The sequence below is a fragment of the Equus quagga genome, chromosome 6, assembly GCF_021613505.1.
Source record: "Equus quagga isolate Etosha38 chromosome 6, UCLA_HA_Equagga_1.0, whole genome shotgun sequence".
Classification (NCBI taxonomy): domain Eukaryota; kingdom Metazoa; phylum Chordata; class Mammalia; order Perissodactyla; family Equidae; genus Equus; species Equus quagga.
Genome location: NC_060272.1, coordinates 80,588,226 through 80,607,184, shown reverse-complemented (window position 1 = coordinate 80,607,184; position 18,959 = coordinate 80,588,226). Strand labels below are relative to the sequence as shown.

At 44.8% G+C, this 18,959-nt stretch overlaps 1 protein-coding gene across 1 annotated transcript in view; it reads right to left on the bottom strand.

Moving 5' to 3' along the window:
* The window catches only part of CRYL1 (crystallin lambda 1), a 122,325-nt gene extending 103,606 nt beyond the window's left edge, over nt 1-18,719 (bottom strand). Inside the window, exons 1-2 of the mRNA XM_046664813.1 lie at nt 18,528-18,719; nt 5,664-5,771 (exon numbers count right to left, since the gene is read on the bottom strand). Of these exons, the coding sequence (XP_046520769.1) occupies nt 5,664-5,771; nt 18,528-18,568 (149 nt within the window). The 5' untranslated portion in view covers nt 18,569-18,719. The remainder of the gene's footprint in view (nt 1-5,663; nt 5,772-18,527) is intronic.
* Between the last annotated feature and the right edge of the window lie 240 nt (nt 18,720-18,959).

Sequence of the window (18,959 nt, the reverse complement as noted above, 5' to 3'; positions counted from 1 at the left end):
CTACTCTGATATCATTATGATGGATACACGTCATTATACATTTGTCCAAACCCACAGAATGTACAATACAGAGACAACCATAATGTAAACTATGGACTCCGGGTGATAACGATGTGTCAGTGTAGGTTCATTAACTTTAACAAATGTGTCCCTCTGGTGGGGGGTGCTGAGAATGGGGATGGGGGTAAATGAGAAATTTCTATACCTCTCCTCAATTTTGCTGTGAGCCTCAAACTGCTCTAAAAAATAAAATCTATTTAAAAAAAGAAAACCTAGGAATTAAAAAAGAAGGAGCTGTTTCTTTAACAAAACTTTATCAAGTAAAAAAAAAGAACTGAAACCAGCAAAAGCCAGAGTTTCCTGCCTTTATCCCCTAAGGATAAATGCCATGAGCAACTCTGTGCCTGCAGACTCTCTGGACCAGGCGTGAAGGAGACTGCCGATGTGAAGTCAGATATCTAGTTAACCCCCAGACCTAGGAAGAAAATTAACTGGGTGGTAAAGAAAACCTACAGTGGAGAAAACCATATCCAATTTAGGCCCCAGATTAGGATCAACCAAATACAAGCTCACAAACATCACCAAACACACAAGGTAACAATCCACTGCAAAATTTATTTTTCTTTTTAGCACCTATCACCATTCCGGTACTATGATTTATAATGAGATATGTATTTGGTCTTCTTTGTCCACATTCCTGGCACAGAGCTAAAACCCTTGGAATGTCCAGTGAGAAGAATAAAGGTGTCTTTTGTTATGTTAATTAGGTGACTTTAGGAAAGCACCCAAGGATGGGGGCTGGTTGCCAGGGGAGCCAACCAGGTGATCAGAGGCTTAGGACCCCACCCCCACCCCAGGAAAGAGGAGAAGACCTGGAGATTGAGCTCCATCACCAATGGCCAATGATTTAATCAATCATGCCTGTGTAATGACGCCTCCATAAAAACCCAAAGCACAGGGTTCAGAGCGCGTCCAGGCTGGTGAGTAGGTGGAGGTTTGTGGAGGGTGGGGCCGAGACAGCAGGGAAGCTCCCAGCCTCCCCAGCACACTTTGCCCTGTATATCTCTTCGTTTGGCTGTTGATTTACATCCCTTGTAATAAACTGGTGATCTAGTGGGTAAGCTGGCTACCTGGGTCCTATGAGCCCTTCTAGCAAATTAATGGAACCGAAGGAGGGGGTTGTGGGATCCTATGATTTACAGCCAGTGGGTCAGAAGTACAGGTAATAACCTGGACTTGCAAGCAGTATCTGAAGAGGAGGGCAGTCTTGTGGAACCGAGCCCTTAACCTGGGGAATCTGATGGTATCTCCAGGTAGAGAGTGTCAGAATTGAGTTGAATTGTAGGACACTGACAAGAGATCTTCACATATTGAGCTATATGTAGCAACTACTCAGGTTCAAAACTGATTCAGCTTGAACTAAAGAAGCCTGACTTAAGGCCTATCAAACACACATTGCACATCTGCTTTAAGCATTAAATAATGCACTCTGTTAAGAATGTAGGGGCCACCCTGTGGCCTAGTGGTTAAGTTCAGATGCTCAGCTTTGGTGGCCCAAGGTTTCACTGGTTCGGATTCTGGGCGCGGACCTAGCACTGCTCATCAGGCCATGCTGAGGTGGCGTCCCACATAGCAGAACTAGAGGAACCTGCAACTAGAATATACAACTATGTACTTGGGGCTTCAGGGAGAAGAAGAAAAAAACAAAAAACAGAAGACTGCCAACAGGTTTTAGCTCAGGTGCCAATCTCTAAAAAAAAAAAAAGATAAGAATGCATACCTCCCCTCCTACGCCCTATTGATAAGGGGGGAATTGGTCCCTTTCCATCGTTATCGTTATCAAGGTCACCACCACCTGCTAATTTGCAACTAAATACCTCTTTGAACCTTTGATAAATATGTTTCCTGGTCGTGTTTAATGTATGTTCTTTGTTCTAAAAAGCTGTTTTTTTCTAAAAAAGTTTAAGACTGTACTGAAAACCGTGTTACTCCGGAATGCTTTCTTCCAACCTGGCAAAGGCCTCCCAGGGTTATAATTTTGGCTCAAGTAAAACTCACCTTATTTTTCACGTATAGAAGGGTTATTGGTTATTTTGCGTTGATGACACCCACCTGTGTCGGAGAACTGGCGGTGTGAGGGAAAAACCCACACATCAGAACTGGAATCAGAATCTCTTCTATTTAACATAGTGATTGAGAAACTTTTTCTGTAAAGGGCCACATAGTAATATTTTAGGCTTTGTGGCCACGTAAATTCTCTGTTACAGTCTTCTTTTTTTTAATTATATAATCCTTAAAAATGTAAAAACCAATCTTAGCTCATCGGATAAAAAAAGCAGGCTGCAGACGGGACTGGGCCAGCTGGTGGTGGTTTGCAGCTCCCACCGGGACAGACCGTATATTTCAGCAATTCACTTTGGATTATCTACGTCCCTACTCTTCCCTCTCCCTGTAGAACGTGAGTTCCTCGAGGTCAGAGACCTTAGTCTTGTGTGTTCCCTACTTAATCCCCCGTGCTGAAGTGTGCCCAGCACATACAAGGTGCTCAATCAGTATTAATTAATGAATGAAAGTAGAATAAGTCAATCAGGAAAAAAAATTGTTTTATTTAAAGCCCCTCAACGACTCCTATAGTGGAGGCCATTGTTGCTCCACCCAGCTCTCTCTGAATCCCTTTTACCAGCACTGGGTGCCCACTCCACTTTTTGAATTCTTTGTCGCTAAAGGTTCACACCTACCCTCTTCCTCAGAGTACTGCCCTACCCAGACCAGAGACCTGGAAGTGCCTGGAGTTCACCTCCAACCAGGAAGGCCCCCAGTCAGTGACTGAGGCAGGAATGTGAAAGCTCAGCTCTCTTGCCTTAAAAGGAGACAAACTCTGCAGACTATTTTATGCTCCACAACTCCATGGACTCTTGTTGAACTGGGCACTTTTCCTGAAATCACACCCTTACTTGGCTGCTTCATCTTCCTATCCTGTCACCTCACTCCCTCCACTGCTTTGTTCCGGGAGTACTTCCTTAATAAATCATTGGCCCAGAATCACCTTCTTAGTGCAGTCGGCAGCATGTCAGTCTCATAAATCACTGGCCAAGAAATCCTCACCTCAGGATCTGATTCGGAGGAACCTCAAGTATTGGAATTATTAGATATACAATATAGGGCCGGCCTGGTGGCACAGCGGTTAAGTTTGCACGTTCCACTTCGGTGGCCCGGGTTGCCAGTTCAGATCCCAGGCATGGACCTATGCACCACTTGTCAAGCCATGCTGTGGCAGGCGTCCCACATATAAAATAGAAGAAGATGGCAACAGATGTTAGCTCAGGGCCAGTCTTCCTCAGCAAAAAAGAGGAGGGTTGGCAGTGGATGTTAGCTCAGGGTTAATATTCCTCAAGAAAAAAAGACACAGCCAAAAAAAAAAAGATATGCAATATAAAATATTATGTATTAAATGCTCAAAGATTTGAAAAATGGAACCATAAAGAATGAGTAAACAATGAGAAACTCTTAGAAATGAACAGATCTATTTGGAAAAGAAGCAAATAGAACTCTTAAAATGAACATTTAATTATTAAAATAAACTCAATGGATGGTTTAAGTAGCAGATTAGACACAGCCAAAACTAGAATTAGTAAACTGGAAGATCTAAAAAGTGTTTCCAGAAAGTATTCCAAAGAGACAGGCAGACAGAAAATAGAAAGAGAAGTTAAAACATATGAAGGCTAGAATGAGTTATAATCAGAATCCCAGATGGAAAAATAGACCAGCAATCTCACTCCTAGGAATGTACCCTGTAGACGCTCTTGCACTTATGCACTGGGAGATGCACACAAGGATATTAATGGCAGCATTGTTTACAATAGCCCCAAACTGGAAATAGCTATAATGTTCATCAAAAGGATAAAAGAGAAATTATAGCAGTCACACAGTAGACTATCATATAGCAATGAAAATAGATGTACTACAATCACAAGCAATAACATAGACGAATCTCAAAAATATTTTTATAAAGCACAAAAAAAGCAAAACTAAATCCACATATTGTTTAGGGATACATATATATATATATACGATAAAACTATTTTTTTAGGCAAGGTAGTGGTAAATACAAAATAAAGGATATTTGTTACTTCTGGTGAGAAGGCAAGGGAATCAGATCCAAAAGGTGTACATATGGATAATGTTCTAGATCTGAAGTTGACTAGTAGGTTCATGAATGTTTATTTTATTATATTCTTCATAAACTGGTACAAATTATTTGTTCTTTTGTATATATCAAATATTATAAGTAATAGTTGCAGCATCTCTATAAAACAAATAGTACACATGGATGCTAAAGATGCTCAGACCCACCCTTAACATGTCAGTTAGACCAGGGCTAGAATCTTGTGTCTTACTGTGTCTTTGAGGGGGTACTGACCATTCATAGATCCAAGTTTTCTCATAAAATTCTGGCAACCATATCTGCCTCATAAGGTTTACTATGAGAATTAATGTGGTAACATTACTAGACTATAAGCTCCATAGTGGATAAGACTATATATATGTCTTGTTCATCTTTGTATCCTTAGTGAACAGCACGTGCCTGGAACATGGTAGGTAATTATGCCAATTCCTCTTCCGTCTGTTACAGTACAAAATAAAGCATGAGAGGTGGATGTGTTTAGTTTTATAGTGGTTGTTTCATTTTTTGCTTTTTGTTTGTTTTGTTTATGTTTTTTAGATTGACATCTTATCTTGGGGTTGGCTATATGTTGCTGTATGTAAGAAGGAACTTGACTGCTCTGGGTTTCAGGTTCTTAAGGTACTAAGATATATAATATTTCTTGATGCCTATTAGTTTGAAATCTTACCCTTTATATATGTCTATTCAAAGAGTAGATGATAAAACATTTTTGTTACACAAAAACGCAAATTCAGGTTACATGTTCATGTGTATGCCACTGAGGAAGGATGAGAACCACCTACACAAAAGCCTGTCTGAGATGCTCAGAACAGTGGCCAGCGAGAGTCGCCTCAGGTGGACACGAATTAGCACGCCTCGCATTAGTTTGGTTCTTCTGTCTTTGGCCTCCCTATTTCTGGCCTTTTCCCTTTGGTTCCTATTCTTCTTCTTCCCCGTGATTCTGCCTAAAATAAGCCCTCCATGTGATCAGCCCTCAGCATTGGCCAAGTTCATCTCCTCTCATGCCTTACCTATTACAGTTATCAGGTAGTTTGGGTCCTGCCATCATTAGATCAGTAGGTCAAAACAAACCTCAGGACCTCTACTGCTCAAATGGAATGCCCATGCAGCTCTGGCTGTCACAGGCTCGTTGGCCCAGAGAGAAGGCCGGAAATCCAGACCTCCAGTCCTGTGTGACACAGCAAGGGAAGTCTACAAACTCCCTCAGGCTTGAAGCCTAAGATTTACGTTCAGTTCCTCTCCCATCACACATCTTTACAACCCTAAGGGTCCTTTCCTTACAATTTGAGCCCCTTTTTCAGTCTTAGTTCACGTTTCAAATGCTGCAGCCCCGGCCTTTTAACAGCTCAGTGGTGCTGTAATAGCCATCAAATGAGAGAGTGAAGTCACAGACATTCACAGCCTTGAAACATGATAAACAAGATGAACTGGGAGCAACAGTTATTTCAATTCATCCCAAAGGTGCCAGCCAACTTACCTGATGTTTTCCAGGGCTTTTGTGACCTGCTGTTGCTCGATATCATAGAGTTTCACTTTGAAGCCTCCACTGGCAAAAAGCATACCCCAGCTTTGCCCAATGAGTCCACTGAAAGGAAAGCAAATTAGAAAGGCTTCCAGTTAATAACAGAACAGTTTTTCATTCCTAACCCAGAATGAAATATTTAAAATTATACACCATTCTAGTCTTAAAATATTTAGTATCTTAAAATTACACATTTTGATAGCTATATTTATTTAAAATGTTATCTGTTTCCATACAGGAGCTCCCGAGTCCCCGACTCTAGTGCCAGTGTTAATATTCTGAATGGAGCCCCACTAGACACCAGGTAGCTAACATACACTCGCACACTGCAACAAAAAATTAACAGTAGGGAGGTGGCAGGGTGTCATGGAGGTGAAGGACCTCTATGGGAACCTCCATTTGACTACTGTCTTAGGCAAGTCACTTAACTTGAAGAACAGTTATTTTCCCTGTCCTCTTCAAATAAATAATTACTGCTACCACCACCAGCATTTCAGCATGTATTCAGTGCCAGGCAACATTAAACATTTCATGTGTCTTACCTCTATTAATCGTTACAACAAACCTACAAAGGAGGTGTATTATTATTTCCATTTTATACATGGGAAAATTGAGGCACAGAGGGTTAAGACTACACATGCTGTAAGTGCTGGAGCTCTGAGATGAACCCAAACAGACTGACTCTTGAGTCCTTACCACTACATTCTGCACACTGCTTCAGATTTATTTTATTTTATTGATTTATTATTTATTTTATTTATTGGAAAAGGAAAAGATAAAAAAGACATGGAGAACTCATACAGAGCTGTTCAAAAGGTTAAAATAAATGTAGGGAGCACATCTAGAGCCCAAAACTTGGTTTCTAATACCATTCTCCAGTAAAAGGAAGCAAGGCTCCTCAGAGAAATGGCTGACTCTAGGCCTGAGCCAGGAAATACACAAGCTGGACCTGGAGATACTTGTAGTCCAGAAAGCAAGGAAGTGCTCCAAAGGAAAAAAACCTCTATTGATGGGGCATATCAAACGGATACAGGAGCTAACTGAAAGAGCTCCCAATGGCCACAGCTGGAGCAAGTCAGCAAAAAAGTAAAGTCACACTAGATTATAACCCAAAGTATAAAATAAATATCCGAGTCCATACTGACATAAATAAATAGAGTAAAGAAATAAACAAATGGGAGAGAAGCCAAATCTCCCTTGCAGAAGAATTCCAGACAATTTGTGTAGATACTATGGAGACCTGAAATTGGCCACCCCAAGATATGTCTCTTTGGCATCAGGATTATTTGAGGCTGATTGCTTTTGATAAACTGGGACAGGCAAGGAGGCTCTGAGGAATGGATATTGCCCTTTGTTAGGACACATTTACGTTTGTAAGGTGAATCTCTATCTGTAAAAGGTGCCTCCCTCTCTGTACCAGGAAGAAGAAAAGAGATGACCTTCTCTCTAAAAACTCTTAATCAATACCAAAGGCAAGGACTTAAAATCTGCATTTTATTGTGCCTGTCTGGTAACCTCCTGTAACTGACTTCCCTCCCCCTCCCAATGTTGGCATTTCTTAAGGATTAAGCATCTTTCCTTAGGCTGGGAACCGATTGCAGCGCTCATCAGTGACCCCCCCCAGCCTGAGGCAATACACCTGCCACCCGGCGGCATTCACTGGGACAGCAGACCTATCTGTCGTTTCCATCAAGCGCTGTGCTGACAGAGCAGCCTCGTGACTATTGTAAAAGGGACTTTTCAATCATATGTGAAACACCCCGTTTGGGGGCTATATAACCACTCTGTGCACCCCACTTCTTCGGTGCCCTTTCTTCCTTTGGGAAGAAAGGCCCCGGGCCATGGTTCCTCATAAAGCTTTGTTTAATTTTCTCTTGCTATTCTGTCTCATGTGAATTTAATTCGTTCTCCAGCCAGACAAACCCCCATTTAGGGAGAGGAAATGTCCACCTCCCCTACAATACTCTGCCCTCAGGGCCTTGTAACCGAACTCCCCACCCTGGAAGCGTGACCTGTGCATAGTGACTCCCTTCCAAAGAGTACCGTATGGAAAAGGGGGAAAACTAGCCTAACTTTACAGCAGAGAAAACCGACAAACATTACCTCAGCCAGGTGAACGATGTTAATGTCAACTGTGATAAAGAATGTTGAGCATATGTACCCTTGATATGATGTGAGAAGAAGGGTACTTCACCTCTGGGTCTTCCTCCCAAACACCCATCGCCCAGTCTAATAGTGAGAAAAACATCACACAAATCCCAACAAAGGAACGTTCTACAAATGACCTGGCCAGTACTCCTCAAAACCATCAAAAATAGGGGCTGGCCCAGTAGTGCAGTGGTTAATTTCACATGTTCTGCTTCTCGGCAGCTTGGGGTTCACTGGTTCGGATCCCGGGTGTGGACATGGCATCGCTTGGCACACCATGCTGTGGTAGGTGTCCCACGTATAAAGTAGAGGAAGATGGGCATGGATGTTAGCTCAGGACCAGTCTTCCTCAGCAAAAAGAGGAGGATTGACAGTAGTTAGCTCAGGGCTAATCTTCCTCAAAAAAAAAGAACTGTCAAAAATAGAGGCTATTTTTTAAAAAATGAATGTAGGGGCCAGCCCAATGACACAGTAGTTAAGTTTGCACTCCACTTTGGCGGCCCAGGGTTCATGAGTTCAGATCCCAGGCACAGACCTACACACGGCTTATCAAGTCATGCTGTGATGGTGTCCCACATATAAAAGAGAAGAACACTGGCACAGATGTTAGCTCAGGGTTCGTCTTCCTCACCAAAAAAAAAGAAAACAAGAATGTATAATAGCAATTCCACTCCTAGGTATGTACCCAACAGGAATGAAAACAAATGTCAGAAAAAAAACTTCTACATAAATGTTTATATCAGGGGCCGGCCCCGCGGCCAAGCACTTAAGTTTGCACACTCTGCTTCGGCAGCCCAGGGTTTCACCAGTTCAAATCCTGGGCGCGGACATGGCACCACTCATCAAGCCATGTTGAGGCAGCATCCCACATGCCACAACTAGAAGGACCCACAACTAAAAATACACAACTATGTACTGGGGGGCTTTGGGAGAAAAAGGAAAAATAAAATCTTTAAAAAAAAAAAGTTTATATCAACATTATTCATAACAACTAAATGGAAACAATCCAAAAGTCCATCAACTAATGAATAAATAAAATGTGGTATACCCACACAACAGAGTTATTCAGCCATAAAAAGGAATGAAGTACTGATACATGCTACATGGATGAGAGCCAGTCAGAAAGGTTTATATACAGTATTTACGTAAAGTGTCCAGAATAGGCAAATCTATGGAGACAGAAAGTAGATTTGTCATCGCCCAGGGCTAGGGGAAGAAAGACAGGAGTGGTTAGATAATGGGTTCAAGGTTTCTTTTCGGGCTGGTAAGAATATTCTAAAATATATTGTGGTGATGGCTGTACAACTCTGTGAATATACTAAAAACCACTAAATTGTACATTTTATTTTATTTTTTCACTAAGGAAGATTAGCCCTGAGCTAACATCCGTTGCCAATCTTCCTCCTTTTTTTGCTTGAGGAAGAAGATGAGCCTTGAGCTAACATCTGTGCCATTCTCCCTCCACTTTGTATGTTGGACACCGCCACAGCATGGCTGATGAATGAAGCAGGTCCACACCTGGGATCCAAACCCACGAAACTGGGCCACCAAAGTGGAGCATGCCAAACTTAACCACTAAACCACGGGGCCAGCCCCTTAAATTGCACATTTTAAATGGGTGAATTGTACGGTATATGAATTACATCTCAATAAATCTGTTATTAAAAAATGAATGTATGTGAACATGCTTTGAAAACCAACTTCTGCGACACAAAGGTAAACAATAACTCAGTAAGTTCTCAAGTTTGGTTGAGTAGAACGGCAAAGAAGAAACAAACAGAATATTTGGTGGAATGTAGAGGGTTACCTACAAGCATGATTAGAATTCTTTCCCAAAAGGTACTTGCCTAGCAATACCAGCTCAGCACAAGGTAGAGATAAGGGAAGCCACACTGTAGAAAAGAAACCGATCATAACTGTGAATGATCTCTGACTAACTAACCTAACTGGATATGCACTCTCCAGGGTATGCATGCTCTGCAGATCCTATGGCCCCTCTCAGCTGCAATAAGTCAATAACTTTGTTCTTTCAAGTTCCTTGGGAATGTGACGACCCCCGGGCAGAGTCCATGCTGATAAACCATCGTCAACGACAACTGAAAGGTCAGTGTAGAGGGCGCTGCTCCTGCTCCGGTCTCTGATGCACATCCAGTAAAACAAAAGATTATCAGGAACTAGACCAGATGTCGGCCCCCACCCAGAGACCAGCCCCCTACATAACTTGCCTGTAGTCTTTGTTCTGTAAGATGGTTCTTTCGGACCTTAGTCAGCCATCTTCCCCCTTGATGGCAAGCTGTAATAAAGTCCTTTCTCTCCCACCACCTTGCCTCTTGACTACTAGCATGTCTTGCAGGGGGCAGACGGCCCCCCTTGGGAGGTAACACTAGTACGTGAGCGTTCAGCCAGGGGTGAGAGGGAGGAAGGCATCTCTTTTCACAACACATCTGGGGCCCAGGTTATCAAGGGATTTTTGCAGAGGAGGTGGCTATAGGAAGGTAGTTCACGTGGCTAAAATGCAACAAAACCTCTTCAAACCTGTCTGTCTCCCACTCCAAACTCCAGCTTCCAAGCTGGCCAATCTCAAAGGGTTTACCACATATCTCCTCTTGGGGCCCTAAGGATAACTCTCCACAGGGACAGAACTAGTGGCTGGGCCAGTGAGAATTTACCCAGCCTTCTGAGTAACCCAACTCTGGATGCAAAGACTAGCTATCTATATTCAGCATCTTACGTTTTGTTTTGTTTTGATTTGTTTGAGGAAGGTTAGCCCTGAGCTAACTGCTGCCAATCCTCCTCTTTTTGCTGAGGAAGATTGGCCCAGAGCTAACATCCACGCCTATCTTCCTCTACTTTATATGTGGGACGCCTACCACAGCATGGCTTGCCAAGCGGTGCCATGTCCACACCGGAATCCAACCCCGGGCCACCGAAGCAGAACGTGTGCACTTAACTGCTGCGCCACCAGGCCGGCCCCATCATCTTACATTTTTAAAAATGAACACTAACTTATTCAGGCTTAAAAGGAAGGAAATTCTGATGCATGCTAAAACAGGGATAAACTTTCAGGACATTATGCTACATGGAATAAATCAGTCACAAAAATGCAAATATGGTATGATTCCATTTATATGAGGTCCCTAGAGTAGTCAAATTCAGAGATAGACAGTAGAATGGTGGTTGCCAGGGGCTGAGGGGAGGGGGGGAATGGGGAATTGTTTAATGGGGACAGAGTTTCAGTTTTGCAAGATGATAAAGTTCTAGAGGTTGGTTGCACAACAATGTGAATGTACTTAACCCTACTGAACTGCACACTTAAAAATGGTTAAGATGGCAAAATTTGTCACGGGCATCTTACTGCAATTTTTTAAAAAATTATTTTAAATGAACACTAAATTATCCTGCAGGGCTGATTCTGAGTTTGGGCAAGACTTGTCTACCCCACCAGAGAGCAACTGGGTGCTTCCTCACGGGCCTAGAAGAAACCGTATGTTTTAACATTCTTCCAATCTCAGCTCCAGTGGTCCCTGCGTCTGCAAGCCTCGCCACCTGTCCCTTTGTTCTCCTGGGGACTGCATATCAAAAGGTAACCTTGGCCCACCCAAGCTCTATCTTCTCAAGACAGTCTTTCCTCTGGGACCAAGGCTGGAAAGCTCTCCCTTGGGCACCAGTCTCGAGTCTGCACGGACTCGGATGTGAGGGAAGCTGGAGGGAAGCACATGACACACACCTGGATCTCGAGGGCTAGGGCTAGGGGGGTTACATTTCTCGTTTGTTTTCTGCGAACTGTTAGATCTTTAGTCATTGAGATCTAAGTACACGAATAAAAGACACAGTGAATTTTGTACAGTGAAGCTTAAAAAAAGCAATGCTTAATCAGCAGTACGTATCTGCTCTTGTTTGCTTGTTCAACCGGGCAAACTCTACGTATCAGGAACTCTCCTGCTCACCTTTGTCTCCCTGGCACATTGCAGAGGCTTGACAAATGTTAGTTGTTGGCAACAAAGAAAGCTCCATTATCTAGTGATAAAAACTAGATGACGGCCAACAACCTTCTTCCCATGGGGTTAATATGAAGGCCACAATCATTCACTGAAGAAATAGAGTCCCTACTATGTGCCAGGCATGGTTCCAGGCACTGGGGATGCAGCAGCAACAAAACAAAAATTCCTGTCCCATGGAGCATACAGCAGGCAGGAAGACAATAAACTACAAAAGTAAAGCAGATAGCACACTAAAAAGTAAAAAGTGCTGGGGGAAAGACAGAGAAGGGGAGAGGGACAGCAAGTAGGGGAGTGGGGACTGGGAAGCAGAGAAATCTTAAATCACCGCCAAAGGCTGTCTCATTGGGAAGATGACATTTTAGTAAAGAGTTGAAGGAGGTGAGGGGCAAGCCCTGAGGATACCTGGGAGAGGAGAGTCCCCAGCAGAGGGAACTGTAGGTGAAAAGCCCGAGATGAGAGAGTGTTGCATGTTCCAGATCAACAAGGCTGGTGCAGCTCGAATGGAGGAAGAGGATGGCTGGCATGAGGTCAGAGAGGGCAGGGGAGGCACCTCAGAGGCCATATAGACATTTTGGCTTTTACTCTGAATGAGATGGGTAGCCACAAGGTTTTAGAAGAAAGATGTGATCTGATTTGAGTTTTAAAATGAATGTTCTAGTTGGTTTATTAAGAATACACCAGGGCCGGCCCTGTGGCCAAGTGGTTAAGTTTGCACACTCTGCTTCAGCAGCCAGGGGTTTTGCCAGTTCGAATCCTGGGTGTGGGGACATGGCACCACTCATGGAGCCATGCTGAGGCGGCGTCCCACATACCACAACTAGAAGGACCCACAACTAAAAATACACAACTATGTACCAGGGGGCTTTGGGGAGCAAAAGGAAAAATAAAATCTTTAAAAAAAAAAAAAGAATACACCAAAAACAGGGGACTGGCCCACTAGCATAGTGATTGAGTTCCCGTGCTCTGCTTCGGTGGCCTGGGGTTCACAGGTTCAGATCCTAGCACTGCTCATCAAGCCACTCTGTGGTGGCATTCCACATAAAACAGAGGAAGAGTGACACAGATGTTAGCTCAGCGACAATCTTCCTCAAGCAAAACGAGGAAAATTGGCAACAGATATTAGCTCAGGGCCAATCTTCCTCACACACACACACAAAATGCTTTTAAATAAAAATAAAAAAGAATATACCAAAGACAAGCAAAGATGGAATTAAGGAGACCAGTAAGGAGTCAGGAGGCTACTGCAAGATATGATGGTAGGTTGAACTGGAATGGAAGCAGAGGTGGTGATGAGAAGTAGTCAGTTGAGTTCTGAATACACAATATTTTTGAGGAAGAGCCAACAAGAATTGCTGGTGGGCTGCATGTAGAGTGTGAGAAAAAGAACTGAAGATGACTCCAAGTGTCTTTTGGACAGCAATAGGAAAGAAAGACATGTCATTAATTCTGATGGGGAAAACTTTAAATGGAGTAGATTTTGGGAGAGAAGATCCAGAGTTCAATACAGGATGCTTTAAGTTTGAGATGTCTAATTGGTACATCTAGTAAACAACTGGATACAACTCTTAAGATTCATGGGCAAGCTCTGGTCTGAGGATACGAATTTGGGCCTTACTGCACAGATATGGTATTTAAAAGTGTGAGACCGCGGCGAGCCCAGTGGCACAGCGGTTAAGTTCGCATTTTCCGCTTTGGCGGCCTGGGGTTCACCAGTTTGGATCCCAGGTGCAGACATGGCACCGCCTGGCAAGCCATGCTGTGGTAGGCATCCCACATATAAAGTGGAGGAAGATGGGCGTGGATGTTAGCTCATGGCCAGTCTTCCTCAGAGAAAAGAGGAGGATTGGCAGGACTAATCTTCCTCAAAAAAAAAACTGTAAGTGTTTGTACCATTTCACCCAGGAATTCTACCTCTAGAATTTATCTGAGGTTCATATGGACAATGCACAAAGAGATGCATTCACAGTAGAATTTATATTAGCAAAAACTAACCATCTAGTATTCAGAATTGGCTAAATAAGTTATATACAGATGAAGCAAATATAGCAAATTTTTTTTTTTTTTTAATTAAAGATTTTATTTTTTCCTTTTTCTCCCCAAAGCCCCCCGGTACATAGTTGTGTATTCTTCGTTGTGGGTTCTTCTAGTTGTGGCATGTGGGACGCTGCCTCAGCGTGGTCTGATGAGCAGTGCCATGTCCGCGCCCAGGATCCGAACTAACGAAACACTAGGCCGCCTGCAGCGGAGCGCGCGAACCTAACCACTCGGCCACGGGGCCAGCCCCGTAGCAAATTTTTAATAACTGTTGAATACAGAGGTGGCATGTGGGTAATCTTTTTTCTCTATTTTCAACTTTTCTGTGTGTTTGAGAATTTTTACAACAAAATGTTGGGAAGAAAATAGTTATATCCCACGAAACAGGCATTAAAGACAACATTTGTTTTTAGTGTAGGTTTCATGGTCTGTATTGCCCATATTCCTCTGCAAGACCATGAGCAGAAAGCAAACCCATGGGAACCCCTGGCATCCCTTCCCCCACACAAATCTGCAGTCGCTGAGGCTAGGACTTGAAGAGGACACCTGATGCAAAGCAGCCATCGATTGGCTTCCCAGCCCCCATGATGTCTGCAGCCTGGCTGCATAGAGGAGCTCAGCCAATCAGCTTTCCTCTCCTGAAAATCAGACCTAAAATACGGAAATTATAAATCAGTAACAGGCACTGGACTTGAAAGATCATAACATCAGGGTTGCAGCAATACGCAAAATAAAGAGGCAGGGGAGAGAGGAAAAGCAAGCAAGTGCAGGGGTAATCTGCGGAGCACACCAGTGCGGAGGGCAGATGCACAGCCCAGTGCGCCGCCTCACTGCCTTGGTCTCCGTCAGCCTTCCTGTCCTCAGTACCACTTTACCTCAGGTCCAAATACAACTAGCTTCCTGTCCTTAGAGCTTGTGACATCACAGTAAGTCGTTCTGAACCCCTAGCTGCCTGGGGGCCATAAAATGGGCCTTCACCATTCTGACCATTCTGCTATGCTTTAAAGCGTATAAAGTCATAAATCTGAATTGGTGCTTCAAAAGGCTGCTGCAAGTGAACATTTATTTTGTTAGACAGCAGCAAAGCAGCAGGGGAGAAAAGTTAAGTAAAATGGGTTCAATTCTAATTTTATCATTAATGACACTTAGCTTTGAATAAATCCACTCTAGAGACTTTTTAAACTATCTTTCCATTCTACAGTTACTTATTTACCGGGTAAAAATTGAAGTAAGACTGTTCTCACGCTCCGGATCTAAGGAGGCAATGCAGTTATTTGCCGGCAAAGCTATCAGACATTTCCCAGGCAGACCACACGCAGTGCTGGAGCCAACTCAAGAAGCAACCAGTGCGCCCTACAGGTTGCTCACAGGAACACTAAGTGGCCCTGAGGAAGAGTGGCCTTTACGAAAAGATTAAGGGAAAAGAATTAAATAGAGCAAGTACTTTTAAGAAGGAGTCTGGCAATCGAAAAGATGGAAAAACAATGGTCCAATACGTTCCTGAAACTGAAATGTGTTATTTTTTGGTCTGTTCAAATCCAAGAATGAAACTCAACCAACCAGGTTTCAGCGAATTTAAATGGATGTTCCTTGGAATCACCTATGGGGCCAGGAGAAAGAGAGAAAGAAGGGTGGAGAGGAGAGAGAGGGGGACGAAAGGAATGGAAGCAGCACCACCCCAGAAGCAGAGATGGGTGTCTGCCGGGGTGCTGAGAGTGTTGGGATGGACAGGACTTTCTATCCCATGCTAATTCCTGTGGTCATTAAAGTCTGCCGGCTCCATCTAATTCCTTGTCAACAGGGAATCAGAAAGAAACCGACTCGCCAATGCCAGTTCCTTTCCTGAGAGACTGTGTTCCTTCCCACAAGAACCAGAGCCAGATAAGGGTACAGCCAACTCAAAGCTTCACTTAACATTTATGAGGTCAGGCAAAACAGCCAAGGCATGGTGGGAGACATACAAAACTCTAGCCCTTGACCCTGGATAACATAACGCAAGGCAAGCATAGTCGCCATGCCCAGTACAAAGTACGCTTCCACACACAGTCCCTCCTCATCCGCAGTTTCACTGACCCGTGGTCAACTGAGATCCGAAAATATTAAATAGAAAATTCCAAAAATAAACAATTCATAAGTTTTAAATCATGAACCATTCCGAGTAGCATGATGAAATCTCGGGCAGTCCCAATCCATCCCAGCCAAGATGTGAACCACCCCTTGCTCAGCATATCCACACTGTATACACTATCCGCCCCTTAGTCACTTACTAGCCTTCTCAAGGACTGTCCAGGTATTGCAGTGCTTGTGTTCAAGCCACCCTTATTTTATTTAATAACAGCCCCAAAGTGTAAGACTAGTGATGCTGGCAATTCAGATATGCCAAAGAGAAGCCATAAAGTGCTTCCTTTAAGCGAAAAGGTGAAAGTTCTTGACTTAAGGAAAGAAAAAAAACTGTATACTGAGGTTAAGATGTACGGTAACTTTTATTACACTATATTGTTATAATTGTTCTATTTTATTATTGTTGTTAATCTCTTACCGTGCATAATTTATAAGTTAAATTTTATCATAGGTATGTACACATGAGAAAAAACATACTATATAGAGGGTTCAGCGCTATCCTGTTTCAGGCCTCCACTGAGGATTTTGCAATGTAGCCCCGCGCACATACAGGGGAGGCAACTGTATATATTTTTATATTCCTTCACTGGGCAACCATACACACCCACATGCCTGGAGAGGACAAAAGCACAGTTCATTCCACTGCTCTGAGAGCAAACGAAAGCTGAAAAAGAGCATCATGATTCCTTCCTTCAGTGGATTCTAAAGGCAAAACCCTGACATTGAAATTGCTCTCCAGACAGGGCTGTAAACTGAGGAGTGGGGCGCAGGCCAACACCTCTGACAAACAGAAATGGCAAGCAACAGGATATATTGGAGTATATCAGGAAGCCATTGGGTGTAAACCTAATTCGACCTGACTTTGTTTTTCCAAAATGGCCTGACGTGGCCGTTGAGCATGCATTGTCTCTCTGCTTTAAACATCTGCTATGTCACAAAGACAAGAAAAAAATGCCCTTAAGATAAAGATGCAACGTCCCCCACATTGACATCTCCTTAAGGATAAGCATCTCTCCCTAGGCTAGGAATTGATTGCTGTGCTCACCTGTGACCACTCAGCTCGAGACAACAGATCCACCACTGTGTCCACCCAGACAGCAGACCTGCCTGCTGTGTCCATCAATCGCTGTGCCGACAGAGCAGTCTCATGACTAATGTAAAAGGGACATTCCAATGATACGTGAAACATCCTCTTTGAAGGTATATAACCACTCTGTACACCCCCCATCTTTGGTGCCTTTCCCTCCTTAGAGAAGGAAGGCCCGGACCGTGGTCCTCACATTTTGGCTCAGGATAAATTCACCCAAATTTTCATTTATAGATTGGTTATAGATTATTTTCATCAACACCTCAGTGACATAAAGGGACAGAACCACCCCCAAAAAGGTGCTTCTATCAATAGCAAGTATGAACATGTCGTTAGATTGCTATGATAGCTACCAATGGAAAGGTACACATAAATGCCTTTTTTTTTTTTTTAATGAAAACAGAAGGAGTTTTGAAAGGGGTGGTGGGAGGACAAACCAGAAAAATTTGGACGGAATTTAGGCTGCTAAAGTGACACATCCCAGCAAGCTATTTGGACTCCAGAGTTCCCCTCTGGAAACTGGGCCTTTCCCCTGAATTAGGAATGTCCTGTGTGTCCCTATTCCCTCCCCCAGCTACACTCTTGGGTTCAAGAAGGGCGCACTCCCACGCCCTGCAGGCAGCCTAGTAGAGGGCGTGCATCAGATCCTCCCTGCTGGCTAGTCCCATCTCGGTCACCTACTGACTGTGCCCTGGGGTAAACTGCTTAATCTGTTTTCTCACTCGTAAAATGGAAATGGTTAACAATACAGTTCTGCATGCGCTGGCCCAGTGGCAAAACGGTTAAGTTTCCACGTTTGTTTGAGCAGCCTGGGGCTTGCCGGGCCGGGGCTAGCACGGCTTATCTACCCCTGCTGCCGCAAGTCCCACCTATCATGTAGAGGAAGATGGGCACGGACGTTAGCTCAGAGCCAGTCCTGCTCAGCAAAAACAGGAGGACTGGCGGCAGATGTTAGCTCAGGGCTCATCTTCCTCAAAAAAGAAAAGTGACCAAAAAAAGGAAGACAGTTCTGCAGAATGGTTGCCAGATCTCATTTCCTTAATACGTACTGCCCAGCACATCTGTTTGCACTTGCTGGGAGGTCTGGCAACTTTCAACTAATTCCATAAATAGCATTTCCACCGCAGCCTGAGCGGCCGGCTCTCCGAACCTGCTGGTAGGTCAACACGAAGTGAAACAAAACAGCACTCTACAGTGTGCTTCAACCGCAAAGCCACGCCGCGACAGGCGCTTTTCCCAGTCTGCCCAGGTCTGTGGAGGGTGCCAGGGCGAGGGTAGCCCTCGGAGGGCCGGCGGCTGGCGCACCGCCACGCCGCTTCCTCTCCCGAAGGTGACAGCGACCTGCGCGCCCACCCCAAAGCTCGACGCGCGGGCCCCACGCCTCCCCTGGCGCCGGTGGCAAGAGTGCGGCGGCTCGGGGCTGTTTACCTGCCAACGATGGCCACCACGCCGGCCGCTGAAGACGCCATGGCCACGGCGCCTGGCTGCCCAGGAACTGCAGTGCCAGCGCGGAGAGCTGCGGCGCGGCGGCCCTCGAGCCCTCGGGCTGAGCCGGGTCCCCGAGCCGGCGGGCGTCCCCCGCGCCCATTGGCCGCCCCTCGAGCCGCGTCGGGCGCGCGGGCCCGGATAGGCTGCGGGCAGGGCCGGGGGCGGGCCCGCCGCCTCGGCCCCCATTGGGCGCGCGCCGGGGGGGGGGAGGAGCCGCCTCCCCGCCGCCGCGGCGCCACGGGTGGGAGGAGCGCGCGGAGCTGGCTGCCAGCAGAGGCGGCCCAGGCGGCGCCGGGCGGGAAGCGCGAAGCCGGGCCGCTGCGGAGTCCGGTCATTCTTTTTTTCGTTTTCAGCTTTCAACCGTGCACCCTA